Below are 17500 nucleotides of genomic sequence, written 5' to 3' on the forward strand. Positions count from 1 at the left end.
TGGATTTGATGACTTTTCAAAGTCCCTTCCAGCCCAACATTTTGATGATTCTATGATTAGAGCCGCCTAGGAGTTGCTCTAAAGTGCACCAACTGGCTACGGCCCCCTAGGGGTCATCTGCCGATTGGAGAATAGCTCGAGTTCAGCAGCACTGTGGTCGCATCCCCTGTGCTCTGGGGTAGAGTAGGAACAGACTAAACTGTCTCTGTGTCAATGGGGACTTGCTCACATTGGGAGAATCTCCAGCTAGGGAGATAAAGTGGCAGCGCAGCACAGAGGGGCTGGAATGGAAGAGCCCCATTGTTGCACATTATAGTGTAGATTGGCCTATAACCAGGTTAAAGCTTTGTTAATAACTGAGTGAAGGGGCAACTGCTATGTAGCATGTGGAGTGATGCCAGGCCCTGCGTGTTCTTAGGCTCAGCTGTGCTTTCCAATGGCACAAATATCTGAGCCAGATGTTGGATTTTGAACTGCCCAAGTTCAGGGCTGTTTTGATCTGTGGGGTTGGTTCAGGCCTGTCTCTGCTGGAAACCTTGGTCCTGCTGAATATGAGGAACCTTACTGCTGTATTGCATTCGTCTCGAACTCCCCACTCATTGGTTTCAGTAAGGCCAGGATTTGACTCCCTGGATGCACTGCGGAGGAGCTGCAGCTGTAGAGAGAACCAAGCATGGCACCCAGGATCGGCTATGAACATAGGAACAAATGTCTCAAGCAGATGGCAGGAGTGGGACACGAGCTGATGCCTAAGGACCCTGCTGTTGCCTGATAGTTTAGCTTCCCTAGCTGCTGGGTTCTTCTTGGAAATGCTGCTTCTTCCATTGCCCACTTACTTTTCTGCCAGTGGGAACATGATTCACATCCTTTATCGCTGCTGCTTTTCTCTTGCCTGGTCCCCAGAGCTTCCCATGGTGGCTCCATATCCCTGTCTCCATTGCTCCTCTTCCATCCACCCATTCCCCAAGAGGATTAGAGCAATGGCTTGACACCAGTTTCCCCCTTGCTGCAGCCCAGTTCGTGTTGCAATTCCTCTGTCCTACAGAATGTGGGAACCCATTTGGAGCAATCAGTAAACAGACCCAGGGCTAAAATAATGGTTTCCTCTCCTGGCAATTCTGAAGTTTCCTGAGTTATTCCGATCGCCTTGGTTTCTCTTTGTATCAGTCAGCCTCCAGATCAGGGGCTGGGATGCAAGGACCCAAGGGTGGTTGGCAGGGGGTTAGGAGCTGGAAGTCGGGTCTCTTTGAATTAACCCCCAGGGTGGCTGGGCAAGTGACCAGTGCATAGTGAATCTGAGGCAGATGACAGGTCCTCAGTTCTCTGTGAGAGATGCAAAGGAAAAGGTTCACTGCTGCTGAAGGCAGTTGAAGCGTGACTGAGCTCCTCCCCAGCCAATGACTGCACCCGCACGTCTGAGAGCTGCAAGGTTCAAAACACTAGGCTAGGACAGCAGCTCTCACAGAGAAGGAAGTGGGAACAGAGCAAAGCAGCAGCATGTCTGAATTGCAGAAACTTCAGCAGGATGAAATCCCCTCTGCCAGGCAAGTCCTGAGGGAGAATTACAGCAAACTTCACAAAGTGGCCGACTACTGTGAGGACAACTACATGCAGGTACGTGTGTGCTCTCTGGCCCCAGCACACCATGCTGAACTCCATTCAGGGACTGGGGAGAGTGTGTGCTGGGTGTGTGGTGGGCTTCCCCGAGGTTGATTGGGCATATGCCCAGGAGGGGCAGAAGCATGATGCTGCAGATGCAGGGACCTTGGGCATGCTGTTAGGGGTATGAAAACTTCAGAGGCTCTTACGCAAAGGATCAGATGGTACTGTCTGTGCAGAGTAAAAAGAGAAGGAAGGAAAATCATCTTACCTTTGGAAAGACAGTATGGTCCGGTGACTAGCGCACTGGGCTGGAACTTGGAAGACCCGGATTCTGGTCTCGGTCATCTTAGAGAAACCACTCCATCTACTGTGCCCTGATGTCTTGTGTCCTTAGATTGTAAGCTCCGAGGTGCAGAGAGACCATGGCTTTGCTGTGGTGGGGCACAGGGGGAAAAGGTGTGTTCTTAACTCAAATTCAACCCCTGGGGAGCCTGGTCTTTAACTTGACCTGCAAATGTCTGTGAACCTAGCATCTGCCTGCTCTTCACTAGGCTTCTATATTGCACTAGCTAACTCGAGTGAAGGACAAACCTTTTTCCATAGCAAAGACAAGCCCTGTGTGTTTGCACAGTGCCTAGTACAGTGATAATATGTAGGTCTTATATAGCACATTTCCTCTTTAGAGCTCAATGAGCTTAGCTCAGTAGAAAGTGTTACCCCCATTTACTGATGGGGAACTAAGGTATAGGCAGGTGAAGTGACATGCCCAAGGTCATGGGGTCTGTGGGTGGCAGAGCTGGGGATTGAACCTGGATCTTCTGTCTCTACATCTAGTCTTAATGACAAGCCCGCCCCGAAGGTCTGTAAGTATAAACGCTGTACTATATAGCGATAAAGACTAGATCAACTCTAATAAGGTTTTTCCCTTGTTAATTTCTAGATTGGTCATTCTTCTCCTTTAAAAACCTATTATTCACAAACGGGGGGAGGGAATTGTTCCACATGGTGACATCAAGAATCACATGTCAGGAAACGCAGAGGTAAAAGCTGAAACTCTATGCTCAGCTCACTACAGCCTACAGCACCTTTGAAATAGCAGAACCCCCGAGAGCCGCAAGCGGCAGCCTTGGCTTTGCAGTTCCTGGCTTAGTCACTGCCACAATGTTTCAGTGATAGTTTTTGGGTGAGCAGCTGTCTTCTTCTGTGACTGCTTCATTGAAGAAATTGCGACGTTCTTCCCTTCCATGTGCAACCTGGGAATTAAAACCCACCTCCTTCCCTTCTCCAGGTGGGAGTGGAGAATGATCTTGGTATCTATTCTTATTTCCTTTGCATTGTGGTGGCACCTAGAGGCCTCAGCTGAGATCAGGGCTCTCTGTTAAGGGGTGCTCTACCAAAGCAAATACAATCCAAATAAACAAGGGGAGCAATATCCTGATTTTATAGGTGGGGAACTGAGGTACAGGGAGTCTGTGGCAGAAGCAAGATTTGAATCCTGGTGTGCGGCGTCAAAGTCCAGTGTGTCTTAACCACATTTGATCCACATGGATTCTAAAGGGCTATACAAACTCTTGGTGTGAGAGATTAAACAAGTCACTCTTAAATGCAGCCACTTCTGGGGTGGAACACAGATGGCACCACGCAACCATTCAGGGCACAAAGAGAAGAATCACAATGTGTCCAGTTGAAAATACAGGTCGAATTTCAATACATAGAATGTAATTGTTCAAGCTGGAATCTGGGCAGGACACCAGGGTAGCACTTGTGCTGTTGAGAAAACAGCAATGACTGAAGTGAATCTTGAATGACCACAGATGACTGGCTGCTTGGTTTTGTATCTCCTGTGAAAATCAGTCCCCCAGCCCCGGAGGTGTGCTAACACCATGACCACACACTGACTCAGAAAACATTATCCACCAAATGGCTAGCACTGCTGAGGATTTCCCGAGAGGATTGCATCTAAGAACTAAGCTTACCTGACTCTGCTTAGCTTGAGAAGAGGACAGCTTGCAGTCACACAGCAACAGGCAAACAGTGCTGTAGCCTACCTAAGACTCTTTGTTTGTTCCCTTCAGTTCTCACAGAAGATGAGGGTTTTACAGCCTGATCCAAAGCCCATTAAAGTAAATGGGAGACTCACCACTGACCGCAAGCCCTTTGCATCAAGTCGTCATTCATTTCCACTCAGGTCAGCTGGAACAGAAGATCCATTTCCTGCACGTCCCAGGCTGGGGGTGCAGGATTCTAGGGCCATGTCTGTACGTACAGAGCGGTGTGCCTGGTGAAGACGCTCTATGCCGACAGGAGAGAGCTCTCCTGTCGGCATAAAAAAACCATCTCCACGAGCAGCGGTGGGTATGTCAGCAGGAGAAGCTCTCCCGCTGACAAAGCACTGTGCCCACGAACGTTTATGTCGGTGGAATATTCACACCCCGTGCGACATAAGTTTTGCGATGTAGGCTGTAGTGCAGACGTAGCCTAGGTATTTTGTTTCCGCTTCCCAATTGAGAACACCTTGGCGTCCCTGCCTGGAGTAACAGCAAGACAAGGCGAGCAAAGGAATATCTTTTATGGCACCAACTTCTGGTGGTGAAAGAGACAAGCTGTCGGGCTACACAGAGCTCTTCTTCAGGTCTGGGAAGGTGTGTGTAGCTCGAAAGCTTGTCTCTTTCACCACCAGAAGTTGGTGCCATAGAAGATATTCCCTCACCTGCCTTGTCTCTCTAATATCCTGGGACCAGCATGGCTACAATACCGACGAACAGGGATTGACACCTGTCTTTATCCTCCTGTCAAGGCCAGGGTGGGGATGGAGGGAAATGGTGGTGTAGTTTCAGGCAGAGACAAGTGTCCCTGAGTAATGAGTGTCAGTGACCTGCTCTTGTTCTGTTGACGCAGCTGAAGGAAGTTTGATGCATTTGGAAAGCAGAAGGAAACATCTTAAAATTAAGCCTGACGCCAATTAAAAGACGCCGTCTCTAAAGAATCCTTTGCACAGTCAGTTGGCTCTGCTTCCTGAGAGCCCCACCTCTTGCCAGCAATAAACTATCCTCCTTGGGGTCTAATTGACCAGGGACACCACTCGGTTTGCTCTTTGTAAAAGGAATCACGCTAGTGAGCTGGGGCTGGGCTACGGGACCTTTCAGCTCTGCCTCTGGCACTGGTTGAAAATCATTGTAACAAATCCAAGGCTGCTTAAGAGTTTATTGTTGTCTCAAACTCTGGCCTTGCAGAACTTCAAAGTGATGGTGGGGATAGAACATGGGATTTTCCTGCTCCGAAACAAGCAGGCATTTAACCTTTGAACTAAAGGGGAATTTCCATGTGCAACGTAATGCACATTGGAAAACACAATCCCAACTACACATATAAAATGATGGGGTCTAAATTAGCTGTTACCACTCCAGAAAGAGATCTTGGAGTCACTGTGGATCATTCTCTGAAAACATCCACTCAATGTGCAGCGGCAATCAAAGAAGCAAACAGAATGTTGGGAATCATTAAGAAAGGGATTGATAAGAAGACAGAAAATATCATATTGCCTCTATATAAATTAATGGTACCCCCTCATCTTGAATACTACTTGCAGATGTGGTCGTCTCCTCTCAAAAAAGATATATTGGAATTGGAAAAGGTTCAGAAAAGGGCAAAAAAATTATTAGGGGTATGAAATGTCTTCCATATGAGGAGAGAGTAATAAGACTGGGACTTTTCAGCTTGAAAAAGAGATGACTAAGGGGGGATATGATAGAGGTCTATAAAATCATGACTGTTGTGGAGAAAGTAAATAAGGAAGTGTTGTTTGCTCAACACAAGAACTAGGAGTATTTTTTCACACAATGCCCAGTCAAACAGTGGAACTCTTTGCCAGAGGATGTTGTGAAGGCCAAGACTATAACAGGGTTCAAAAAAGAACTAGATAAATTCATGGAGAATAGGGCCATCAATGGCTATTAGCCAGGATGGGCAGGGATGGTGTTCCTAGCCTCTGTTTGCGAGAAGCTGGGAATGGATGACAGGGAATGGATCACTTGATGGTTATCTGTTCTGTTCATTCCCTCTGAGGCACCTGGCATTGGCTGCTGTTGGAAGACAGGATACTAGGTTAGATGGACCTTTGGTCTGACCCAGTATGGTCAATATTATGTTCTTATGTTCCATGACAGTAAAGGGCTTATGACACATACAACCGAGCAGTTCTGATCCATCCAGCAAAGGGTAGTGGTTCACATAGACACTAGCCAGTCTGTTATACCACTGACAGCTGAAGGCTGATTGGTGGGCTGTGTGAATGCAGTTGGTGGTTGTAGATTAGTTCCTAAGTCCAAGTGTCTATGTCACATTTGGCCTCCTTGTTGGCTGTCTTAGTTGAGAAGCCAGGAACAAATGGCCCGTGGAGGTAGGGGGCAGTTTCTTCGGAGCATCATGTAGGCATGTCAGCTGGGGATAGTACAGGGAGCAGAAGGAGTCTGCACTGACACTACCCAATCTGTGTTTATCCCCAGGGCAAGTAGTCTTCAGAGCGGTCCCTCCTGCACCTTACACCAGCTTTTCATTCCCATGTAAATGAAAACTGGTCTCCTTGATCTCCTCTTGAGACACCAGAACTGTTGGTCTAGATACCAAAGGGCCAGTATCCAAGTCCTGAGTCCAAAACCTCTTAAAGATTATAGTGGTAGAATGGCAGAGAAGCCTGTGGACACTGAGACCACGCCAGTCTCCTGGCTCTCCCGTTCGGTTGGGTTCTTATATTGCGCCATCACGATAGTGTCAGAGTCTGGCCAGGGTGACTCTCAGACTTTTTTTTTTTCTGTTCCAGGCAACAGACAAGAGGAAAGCCCTGGAGGAGACCATGGCTTACAGTGCCCAGTCCTTGGCTAGCGTTGCATACCAGATCAGCAATCTAGCCAGCAATGTCCTCCAACTGTTGGACCTGCATGCAAGTGAACTCCACCAGGTGGAAGCCAGCGTCTGCTGCATTGCACAGGTGGGTGAGAAATGCAGAGAGACAATGGGGGTGGTTCACCCTGGGTACGTCTACACTGCAGTCAGTGGTGGGATTACAGCATGCATAGACATCCCCAAGCTAGTTTCGATCTAGATGGTGAATAACAACAAAGAAGCTGCAGCCGCATGGGCTAACCGCTCGAGTACATGCCCATGTGGCTGCAGCTTCGCTTGTTACATGAGCCAGCTAGATAATATCACCTCTGATTGCAGCGGAGACATGCTGTACGACTTCTCACTCGCTGCCTGTGACTTCTGCGCTGCACACAGGTGGGCCACGCTAAACATGTGGCTTTTTGACACCAGGCTAGGGGTTGGTCCACGTAAGAGGTTTATATTGGCAGCTGATGAAAGTGCTCCTTTAGCTCATGTGGTAGAGGCTTGTGTTTTCAGTGCTGAAAGTTGAGGGTTCAAATCCTGTGGTTGGCTCAAGTGGGGTTTGATACCGGCATGTGGGGGATTTCTACTGTACGTGCCCTGCTCCATAGTTATAGCCTGCAGTCACTCCTGTATGTGAGCCAAGCATAATGAGGCTGTTATTCCTGATCAAGCCGCTTAGGTGCTGTCATAGCATGAAGAATAATTGGCAATCCTTCAAAATGGCCCAGATCCCTTTGGGGAGACAGCGAGGCCTGTTTTGCAAGGGCTGACCACTTGCAGCTCCCACTGAGTTTAAATGGAGTCGTGGGTTCGCTGCACCTCCTGAGAATCCTGTGCTGGGACTTAGGTGAGGACAGTTTTCGAGCCCATGTGCATGCCCTGCAACACAGGCAAGTGGCATGAAGACCCCTTTGCCCCACAAGCGGGAAAGCCCTGCAGGAATTGCTCCCAGGAGCCCTGTTCAGTTTGACACACACAATAGCAAGCTGCTAACTTCATGTGGGCCCTCTCCCTTACCGCAAAGGAAAGACGGCCCCATAGCTGACTGAAGGGTTTGACTCTCTGCCCAGCAAGACCGTGTGTATCTGACTGCTCCCCACCCCCATCCTTATCCTCCTAGAGTCTACAGATGTGTATGGAACGTTCAGTCACAGCCAGCCCTTTTCCTGTGCGTGAAAGTTGCCTGGTAACTTTCCTGTTAGCTGGAAAATAATAATTAGAGGTGGGAGGGAAACCTGCTCAGGAAACTGCAGAGGAATGGATTAAATGCTGCAAAGAGCTGGAGCTTTTGCTTATCTTGAGCGAGATTCTCCAAGAAATTTCTGAACATGAAGGGCCAGACCATCAGCAGATGTAAATTGGTGTAGCTCCATTGAGGTCAATGGAACTATGTCCATTTACCTCAGCTGAGCATCTGCCCCCACATGCCTGATCCTGCAGTATTAAAGTGTGGGAACTGCACCACGGAGTTCAGGAGCAGGCCCTCTCTAAGTTTCACCACCCCTCCCTGGGAGGCAGCAACCCTTCCCTGCCCCCTCCACCCCCAACTTTATAGATGGAGAAACTGAGGCACTGAGAGGGGTTGGAACTTAAGGACCATTGCAGAGCTGGGAAGAGGACCCAGGAGTCCTGGCTCCCAGGCCTGTGGCCTCCACACAAGAGCCTCTCGTTTAGGGGGAAGAGTGCTTCTGGAGCCCCACGAATTTCAGACGGAGAAACTCATGCCTCTTAGTGGGATAGTGACAGGGGTTTGAGGTTCCTCCAAGGGAAAAGGCCCTGGCAGGGAAGGTGACGGGTCTCTCTTTGCAGATGGTGGACATGCACAAGGAGAAAGTGGCTCGTCGGGAGATTGGAACGCTGACAGTCTGCAAGAGGCCCCCCCACTACCAGAAAATCATCTATCCAACATATCAGGAACCCTTGGAAGCTTACTACAGGAAACCCCTCAACTTCAGCGTCCTGGATGACGTCGGTCATGGGATAAAGGTCAGAATAAACCTCAGGTGAAATCCATCCTGCTGTGTCCCAGGTCACGGGGAGCTTGAAGTGACCACACTCAGGCTCCATAATGGGAGAGGTGCTAGTTCAGTTGGCAGTTATTGGGATTGATGGTGTTGCTTACATAGCAGGGAAGATTAATTGCCCAGGAGGAATCTCTGGGTGAGATTCTGTGGCCTGTGTTACGCAGGTCAGGCTGCTAGATGATCATAATAATCCCACCCAGCCGTAGAAAAGTATGGTCATCGGTTTGAAAGTATTAATTTTGTCTGAGGTACTCCAGTTTTTCTTTGGGTGCCCAACTTGACACATCTGAAAAGGCCGTGTTTCAAAAAGTGCTGAGCACCTGCCCTGTGAAAATCAACCATCCTCAATGTCTGGCAAGTCAGGCACTCCGAATCACACGCGCCTCTGAAAGTCTTGGCCTATCACTCTAAGGTAAAGAGCTCTCAGCTTCACTGAATTCTTCTTTATTCACTCTTCATAGATTCATCTAGTCTGACGTCCGGTAGAGCACAGGCCAGAGAACTGCCCCAGAATCATTCCTGGAGGATTTTCTTGTAGAAAAACATCTAATCTTGATTTAAAAATTGCCAGGGATGGAGAATCCACCATGATCCTTGGTAAATTCTTCCAGTGGTTAATAACTCTCACAGTTAAAAATTTATGCCTCAGTTCCAGTCTTGTCTAGCTTCAGCTTCCAGCCCTTGGGTCATGCTCGACCTTCTTCTGCTAGTTGAAGTGTTATGGTGCACTCAGAGTATATAACTTTCCCCTTTGATCCAAGAGGCTCCACCGTGTTTTACAGACATTAATTAACCCTTCAAACACTCCTGCAAGGTAGGGAATTATTATCCACTACAACAGGTGGAGGACCTGAGGCATAGCGAGGTGAACTGAGGTGCCCAGGGCTGCAAAGTGAGTCAGTGGGAGAAGTGGGAAAAGAATCCAGAATTCTCCCAGAGCCCTGCTCTAGCCACTAGCCCACACACCTCCCTGAATACAGCCAACATTGCTGCTGATCCAGATGAGGCAACAATCCCAATCCCAGTGTGCAGTAGGGTCTTGTATAAAACCTGGGATGGATCTTGCGTTGTCTGCCTCTAAGTCAGCCATTCCAGAGCTCCAATAAAATGGGTAAAATCCCTTCCATCCCAACATTATAATCCAGAGTCACAAGAAAATTGCTGTAGAAAACACTAGAGTCCAAATCTGCCCTCACCACTTGGACAACCTTTGTGAGTGAGTTAGGGTTGTCTGGGTGTATGTGAGACACACCAGGAGTTCTGATGACTCATGCAGAGGCAGGCAGACAGACACAGCGTCTCTAAGCGCTTCCTTTGTGGACAGCTAGAGTCCTCTGGTGAGCCACAGCCCAGCCCTCCTCTTCCTCTTTGAAAGGAACAAGAGCAGAGCTTGTTGAGAGATGGAAGCCTTGGCAGGAACTGGAGCCAGAGTGGAAGGGGTAAAGGGTATTTACCCTAACCACTGGGCAACCCATTCTCAATCTCTCTGGGTGCTGCATTGCTGTCTCCCAGGCGCGTATTGCTCAGACTCTGCTGGTAAAGATGATTTGCCAAAGAAAAAGAAAATGGATCTGTGCCGTTTCCCCCCTTTTTTATACAACGTAGTAAAATGATCTGCAAGGGTGTCTTTCTGCTGCTGCTTATTTTATTTTTTTTGCCTTCAATGTTTTTGATGGAGAGCGTCTTGGATGCCTCGGAGGTGGGTGCATGGCTTTCTTATCCCTGAATGGAGTCGGAGGGGAGAGGGATGCTGAGTCCTTACCAAGGAGCTTTGCTCCCCAGGTTTTCGATTCAATAGCCATTATGCACTTTGTTGTTTTGAGACACTGACTAAAAATTCTTTCTTCTCTTGGTGACTGATGTTGCTCCCTTGGTATTTGTAGTGTTATAATCCTCCCAGTTCTCCAGTCATCCAGCGAGTTGTCCGGGGGAGAGGATGCCTGAATCCCTTCTGGTATTTCTTCTGAAAGCAGCAAAAGTGCCACAAGCTCTATTTTTTTCTCTTTTGTTAATCACCTTTAAGAAACCAAAAGGATAAAAAAAAAAATCCCCATGCGTGAGGGTTTCATCAGCTAGGTACCCAGCAATCTGAGACAACCGTAACCACCCGAGATCGAAACTGCCACGGTTGGCTTAATGCAGACACAGGAAGTTGTCTGCTTGGGCTCTCTTTTCCCACGACCGCCTCCGCTTTCTCAGCAGCGTGCTCACCACAGCTCCGAGGGCTGCTTCCTCCACCAAGCTCTTGCATGCTTTCTGCTGCTCCCTGTGGCTAACTGATCAGCCCCATTGGTCTGAAGGACTTTCTCAGTGCTATTTTGTGCATGGCAGATGTGAGACTTTTTCCCAATGAGCTTCGCTTCTGTCGAGGGAGCTAAATAAAAGCCAGATCTTCCGATGTGTTCAGCTTCCTGTGTGATGCCGATGGCCATTTTGTCAAAGCATCAGCACCTACTGGCAGTACGTGAATTCATGTGACAGTCTGTTCCTTAAGGCCTGATCCAAAAGCCATTGAAGTCAATGAAAAGACCCCCCCTCACGCATTGACTTTAGATCAGCTGCTTAATGGTTCTGATCCATTTCTTTCCTGCTAATTCTGGTGGGCTGTGGGGGTAATGTTCTCTTGGCCCCTGGCCCCTAGTAAAATGCTGCATTTACCAGAGTAGGAGGGTTTTTCTTAGGGTTTGGGCTTGTCCAGTTTGTGTTAGTTTTCCCTTTAACTATTTTAAAGGGCAGGTGAATGTGGCACTGGTGACAGATACTGGCTGCATGGCTTTACAGCCTGGCTAGCCACAGAAAGATGTGTAGCCGTGTGCCCAATCTTGTCAATATGGTGGCCCAACCTTCCTCCACCCTGTCCTCAGCTCATGCCTCTTGATCCTGTTAGTTTGGCTCTCTGCTGATTGCATGGATGGTTGCCCACGGGGGGCTGGGCTGAGACCCAGCAGACTGGGCCCTGAACAGCTCTTGGAAGCTAACAGCTTTTGGTTGCTCACTACGAACATGGGCTTTATTCCAACCTGGAGGCCACTGCCTCTGTGTCCCGACTGCTTGAGCCATCCAGTCCCAGCTTCAGGACAAGCTGTTTGGCCTGCTTGTTTTATTCTAGATCCTCAGGCCAAGTGACAGGAAAATCTTTTCACTCTTACATCTTCCTCCTGAGCCTCTCAGATAAACTCATCCTGCTGCACTCCAGCAGGCACGACACTTTATAAGAGGAGCCACGCACTAATACAGGGTGGCAGGATCAGAAATACCCTAGTGCCTTGCTCAGTAGGAACGTCCTGAGAAAGTGAACAAGAGTCTGAACAGATCAAGAGGCCAGATTTGCCCCTCCGGTTGTTCCACTGGCTTAGTGGAGTTACCCCAGGGGAAACCTGACCTTTTGCGTTCGAGTGTAACAAGATGTAAGACACTACCAGCCCAGTGTTACAAAGTTTGGGCTCTGTTCCTGTGGAGAAGTGACAGGCAAAGGAAGTGACGCACCACGTGCCAATGCTCACCATTTGAAGGGGCGTCTTTCCCAAGAGTCTTCTCACCAGTGGTGCATTGGCTTGCTGGCCTGGTCTCTCTCACCATTTGTCTCCTAACAGCTGCAGCTGTGTAACTTCCTCAGTGGATTGACAGCGTGTCCTGTTTCATTTTGATCTAGTACACTGTGCTGGCAGGGTACAAAAGAAAGATGCAGCGATGCATAGTGAGAAGAGTGGCAATTCTGAAATGTGTATTAATATTTTAGGATGTTTTGCCTGTTGGTAACGGGGGAAAAAAGACTTCATGCTATTACTGGTGCTGCCAGGGCTGCTGCTTGGAAGCAACAAGACTGTGGGTTGTGATAGTTAAAGGGGGGCAGCATTTGCACTTGAAGGACGCTGTAGCTGTCCATATAACTTACTTTTACCTCTGTGTAGCCATGGCAGGACTCTCAGGATTCCCTCAGCAGTGTGGGGTAGCAGGAGCCCTGTGAGACAGGACTCCTATGTCAAACTCTGGGAGGGAGTAGGGTCTGTTGGTTAGATCAGGGAGCTGGAAGTCTGGGTCCCAGGCAAGGGAATACAGTCCGCTAGCTAGAGCAGGAGTCATGGATGGGTTTCATTCCCAGCTCTGGCTGAGAGCATAGCATGCTGGCTATGAGAGCTGGAAATCACGACTCCTGGAGCCTATTTCCAGTGCCATCCCTTCTGACCCAAGCAGCTAGCCACAAATTGGGGTCTTACGGGCTGTTCCAGATGGAGGCAGAAGCCCTTTGATGCAATCTTGTGTAGTTACAAAGTCCTGATTCCATGAACACCAGAGGGACCAAACAACTGGAGATAGTTTTTTTGGTTATAGCCCCAAGCCTTTTTTAGCAGCACTCCACTGGACTTGTCTAGGCTGTGTGCGTAGCTTTGTCTGGTTTCTGTGTGCTTTCTGTCCTTGTCTCATCTCTCTCTAGCTCAGGGTTTCTCAAACAGCGGTCGCCGCTTGTGTAGGGAAAGCCCCTGGCGGGCCGGGCCACTGTGTTTACCTGCCCTGTCTGCAGGTCCGGCCGATTGCGGTTCCCACTGCCCACGGATTGGCAATGGGACCCCAATCGGCTGGACCTGCAGACAGGGCAGGTAAACACACTGGCCCGGCCCGCCAGGGGCTTTGCCTACACAAGCGGCGACCCCTATTTGAGAAACCCCGCTCTCTGTCTCACGTACACACCCACCCCTATCCCAGAAGATCACCAGCAAAGCCCCCTGCCCACATAGTTCTAGAGGGCAGCGGTTACACCCACTAGCCCCATAGAGGTTTAACCCAGCCTATACCACTGGCTTTGCCATGGCTTATTGTGTGGCCTTACACCTGTCCCTCAGAAGGTGGCATGGGATGGTTGGAGAATTCATGAACGTTTGTAAAATGCTTTGTAGTCCTTGTATCAGAGGCCTGGTATGAGGCCTAAGGCCTGAGCTAAAGTAATGGTCAAGACTTTGCTGATATAAAACAAAGTTAAGCTGTGAGCAAGAGGCAGGCCCTGCTCACAGAATCAGATGCAGCTCCAGGCACCAGCACACCAAGTGTGTGCCTGGGGTGGCAAGCCGCAGGGGGTGCCTTGTCAGTCGCCGTGAGGGCGGCAGTCAGGCTGCTTTCAGTGGCATGCCTGCAGGAAGCCCGCCGGTTCTGCGGTTTCGGCGGCAATTCAGCAGCGGGTACGCCAAAGGAGCAGGACCGCCGGACCTCCTGCAGGCGCGCCGCCAAAAGCAGCCTGTCTGCTGTGCTTGGGGCGGCAAAATACATAGAGCCACCCCTGCACAGAATCTGGCATGAAGAGGGCTGATGCTGCAAAAACACACATATCTAAAAGGTACTGGGCACAAGTGATGTAAACACGTGTCAGGATGGTACCAGAACACTCCAGCACAAGCACATTCCCCCTCAGATAACAGGAACATGCTGACTCATCCTAAAGACAGGGTTAAAAGGATAATATGATGGATAGAGTTGTTTTGTTCGAACCAACATGTACAAGGTAATAGGCACCCTGACACGTAGAGGGGTTGTACCTCAATATGTTAGGAGTGATGTGTAACTCGTTTGTACCTGTATAAAAAAATAAACCTCTGAGAGGTTGTTTTGGTCTGGCCTAGGGGGCAGTGGTAAGTCCCGCCACTGACTGAGCCGGTCTGTTGTCAGGGAGCACATCAGTACTAGCAGAACTGTAGACATCTGATTCGGGGACGTAGAGACTGTGTTTTGTCTGGCAACAAACCTGGCTGGGTGCCTTCGTACCTTATCGGAGTCTGTGGTCATTGGGGTTTTCCTCGGGGTTTGCTGTGCCAGCTATCTGTGCAGAGCCGGGGCGGCGCACAGAGGAAACACACCCATGCAGCTGACTGTTATCAACATTGGACAGAGCAGAGCACCACAACGGTGATGTCTGATGACATTCCTCTGATGAAAGATGCAGAAAATACAAAGCATTATTATTATTAGTGTAACCCTTCTGCCAGGCGGAGCCAGCAGCAGCCATGGCCTGGTTCAATACCTAGGGGTTCCTTTTCAACAATATGACACAAAACAGGCTCAAGCCCCCACCCAGTGACCTGGGAAAATTACACACCACCCCTGGCCACCTCTGGGAGGCAATACTTCCCCACTTGCAAGCACAGAAAAGAAACGTTTAATGAAGGGGGGGAAGTCACCCAACATTAATTAGGGAGAATCCCACAAGCAGGATTCATAATCATAAAACTGTGAGCAGGACCCCCACCCCAGAGTGTGTGGGGCAGTGCCTCATGTTCTTGAGTTCTACAACCAGAAGTTCCTTTTCTGTGCCCTTCTCTGCTCCTCAGACCTATACCCGATACACAGCAGTTGTCCTTGGTCAGTGAGGGCCCAGGGTTCAGAGGTGCATCTGTGTGAATTCACCTCCCACCTGGGGAAGACGGCACCTTGCTTGCACTTGCTCTGGCTGGCTGCCCTGCCAGCCACTGTTCCTTGCCACGTGGCCGCCCTGCCAGCTGCGGCTCCTTGCTGCCTGACTGCCCCGCCAGTCATGGTTCTTCTCTGCTGGCTGCCCCACCAGTCACAGTTCCTCAGCAGCTGCTTATTGCCTCATCAGCTGCTTGTTCTGCTCACTGCCTCACCAACCCACTTGTTCACCAGTTGACTGTCAGCCACCTTCTGCTGCCACCTGCCTCTTCTGCTGTGACCTCTGCAGCTCAGTCTCTTAGTAGTTTTCAGCTCTTTCAGAAACACTGCCCCATGTCAGGTGATTTCAGCTCTCCTTTGAGCACTTTAACATATCAAAAAGGTTCCTAATGAAGCCTGTTCAGTTCTATCATTGAACAGTGGGGAAGAACAGGTTAAACCCAACAGAGGATCCTTAGAGAGAATCTACACCTCCTGGCTGGGACACCTGTCCTCACCCCTCTTACTTTCCTAGGGCTCTGGCATTCGAGACCCTAGCTTAATAAGGTCCTTTCAGCTGAGGGTGGACCCCCTCATTTGGGACAAGTTAAGCACAGTTCTGCTCCTCTTTATTCATACAGTAATGACAACAACATTGGTAACAGCATTTTACTACCCCTGCATTCAGATTTAAAAGTTTATTAGAAAATGTTAAATAAAGATGATACAAAGAGTTTGATGTGTCAGTCATTAGTCATCGGGGGAAACATACAGAGTATGGGTGGAGGCTGGCATTTGGTTATGGTTCAGCATATAATACATACAGCCTGTGATGTCCCCAATGCGGGGTGTACGGTGGGTGGGGTCAAGATATAGTAGGGGGGCAGTGAGGGTACATCGCTCATATAGTGGGTTACACACAGTCATGAGTATGAGTAAGCGGGCCGGGTAATGGGGACAGGGTGACCCTCACGTGGTGGAATCCAGATCGGTAGGTTCAGGACTCAGGGGATATAGTTTAGTAGGGGGGTTGTAAGGGTTTCCCCCTCCCCCCCGTGGGTGCGTGGAGCCACATCGGCTCACTCCTGGTATTGGCGGTGGCCGGTGATGTGTTCAATGTAAATGTCTCTAGACCACTGGATAGTGTCCGAGACCATCAAGCGTCTCATGAGTCGCGCATAGCGACGGCCCACCCCGCAGGCCCTAAGCACACGTTCGTTCCAGGGGTCCCAGGCGCCTAGCGCCCCGACGATCAGGGCGTCGGTGTAAACCTCGTAGCCCTTTGCCCGCAAGGTGTCAGTCAAGGGGGTATATTTTTCGAGTTTACGGGCTCGGGCTTCGCGGAACGCCGGGGTCCTGTTCTCGAACGGGATCGTCACGTCGACGAGGATGATCTTTTTCCGCTCCTCGTCCGTGACGACGATGTCTGGGCGCAGCGGGCTGTCGGTGCCGGGGATGGTGCGGTTGACCGCGATCTCACCGAGGTGTGGGGCGATGGCCTTCGCTAGGCGGTCCTGGACGGCGTTGTGGCGCAGCTGCCAGGCTCTGGCGTGGGGTTTGCAGCTGCACAGGACGTGGGGCAGGGTCTCCAGGGTGTACCCGCACTTCCTGCAGCGCTTGTCCCGGTTCCCGTGGCGGACGGCTCCGTTGAGCGGGACGCAGTTCAGCCGGGCGCGGTGTATGAAGCGCCAGTCGGCGAAGCGGGTGAAGCTGCCCGCGGGGAGGAAGTGGTTGCTGGAGTCCCACTTGCTGGTCACCTCGAAGGCCTTGCCCTGGTCGGGTTTTTTCCTCAGGGTGTCCACGTAGAGCGCGTGGACGGCGGCCTTCAGGGACCTCTCCAGCACGCCTCTGGCTCCGGGGCTGACGGTGATGCTGCCCTCCGTCCCGATCTGCGGCACCAGAACTCCCAGCTCCTGTCGCTCCTCGCTCCAGACCCAGCGGCAGCCCAGTCGCTTCCCTAGTCGGCGCGTGGCGTTGCGGGCGCGGGACCACAGCGAGGCGTTGTCCCACCTGTCTCGGCCGAATTCGCCGTCCAGGGAGCCGCTCAGGAAGGTGGCTACATCCTGGCCGGAGGGAGGCCTGCCGATTCGGTGCTCGGTGGTAGCGTGCAGGGCGGTCGCCGCGACGCTCTTAACTGTGGTGTCCGGGCACGTCAGGAGGCGGAAGGCGTGCGTGATAGTGATTTGTACCCCAACACCAGCCAAAGTTGATCACTTTATCTGCTGGATATCTAAGCAGAGTGGGTATGTTCATGTAAATACAATTTGCTCCTGAAATTTCTCCCCCTCCCAGCTAGCTGTCAGGGGAGAATTCATTCAGACCCGGCTTACATCAGCAAGGCCTTGTTGTCTGCGTAATCTAGAAGTGGAGACTGTTGCGAGCACCCTTGGCTCATCATTAACAGGGGGCACAAATTAATTCGTTTCTCTCTCAGGGCCCTGGCAGCACTGGAGGGTTTTTTGCACTGTCACAGATATACCACTGCAACTGGTAAATTACCTTGGCCAGTCGCACTGGAAAAATCTCCATGTTTTGCACCAATGCAGTGTGTCTGCATTGTGGGTTTGCACTGGTATCCAATGCAAATATCCCTAGTTTCGACAAGGCTTAAG

At 50.3% G+C, this 17500-nt stretch overlaps 1 protein-coding gene across 7 annotated transcripts in view; it reads left to right on the plus strand.

The window, feature by feature from the left end:
- ABI3 (ABI family member 3) overlaps positions 1 to 17500 on the plus strand; it is a 54056-nt gene that overhangs the window by 27326 nt on the left and 9230 nt on the right. For 4 of the 7 annotated variants that reach the window (XM_032791468.2, XM_032791469.2, XM_075059598.1 and 1 more), the window contains 2 exons: positions 6422 to 6589; positions 8299 to 8475. In XM_032791468.2, the coding sequence (XP_032647359.1) occupies positions 6422 to 6589; positions 8299 to 8475 (345 nt within the window). Of the gene's footprint in view, positions 1 to 1147; positions 1615 to 6421; positions 6590 to 8298; positions 8476 to 17500 lie in introns of those variants that run through there. The other 3 variants (XM_075059596.1, XM_075059597.1, XM_032791470.2) reach the window with 2 other exon arrangements.

The sequence above is a fragment of the Chelonoidis abingdonii genome, chromosome 21 (assembly GCF_003597395.2).
Source record: "Chelonoidis abingdonii isolate Lonesome George chromosome 21, CheloAbing_2.0, whole genome shotgun sequence".
In the NCBI taxonomy this organism is placed as follows: domain Eukaryota; kingdom Metazoa; phylum Chordata; order Testudines; family Testudinidae; genus Chelonoidis; species Chelonoidis abingdonii.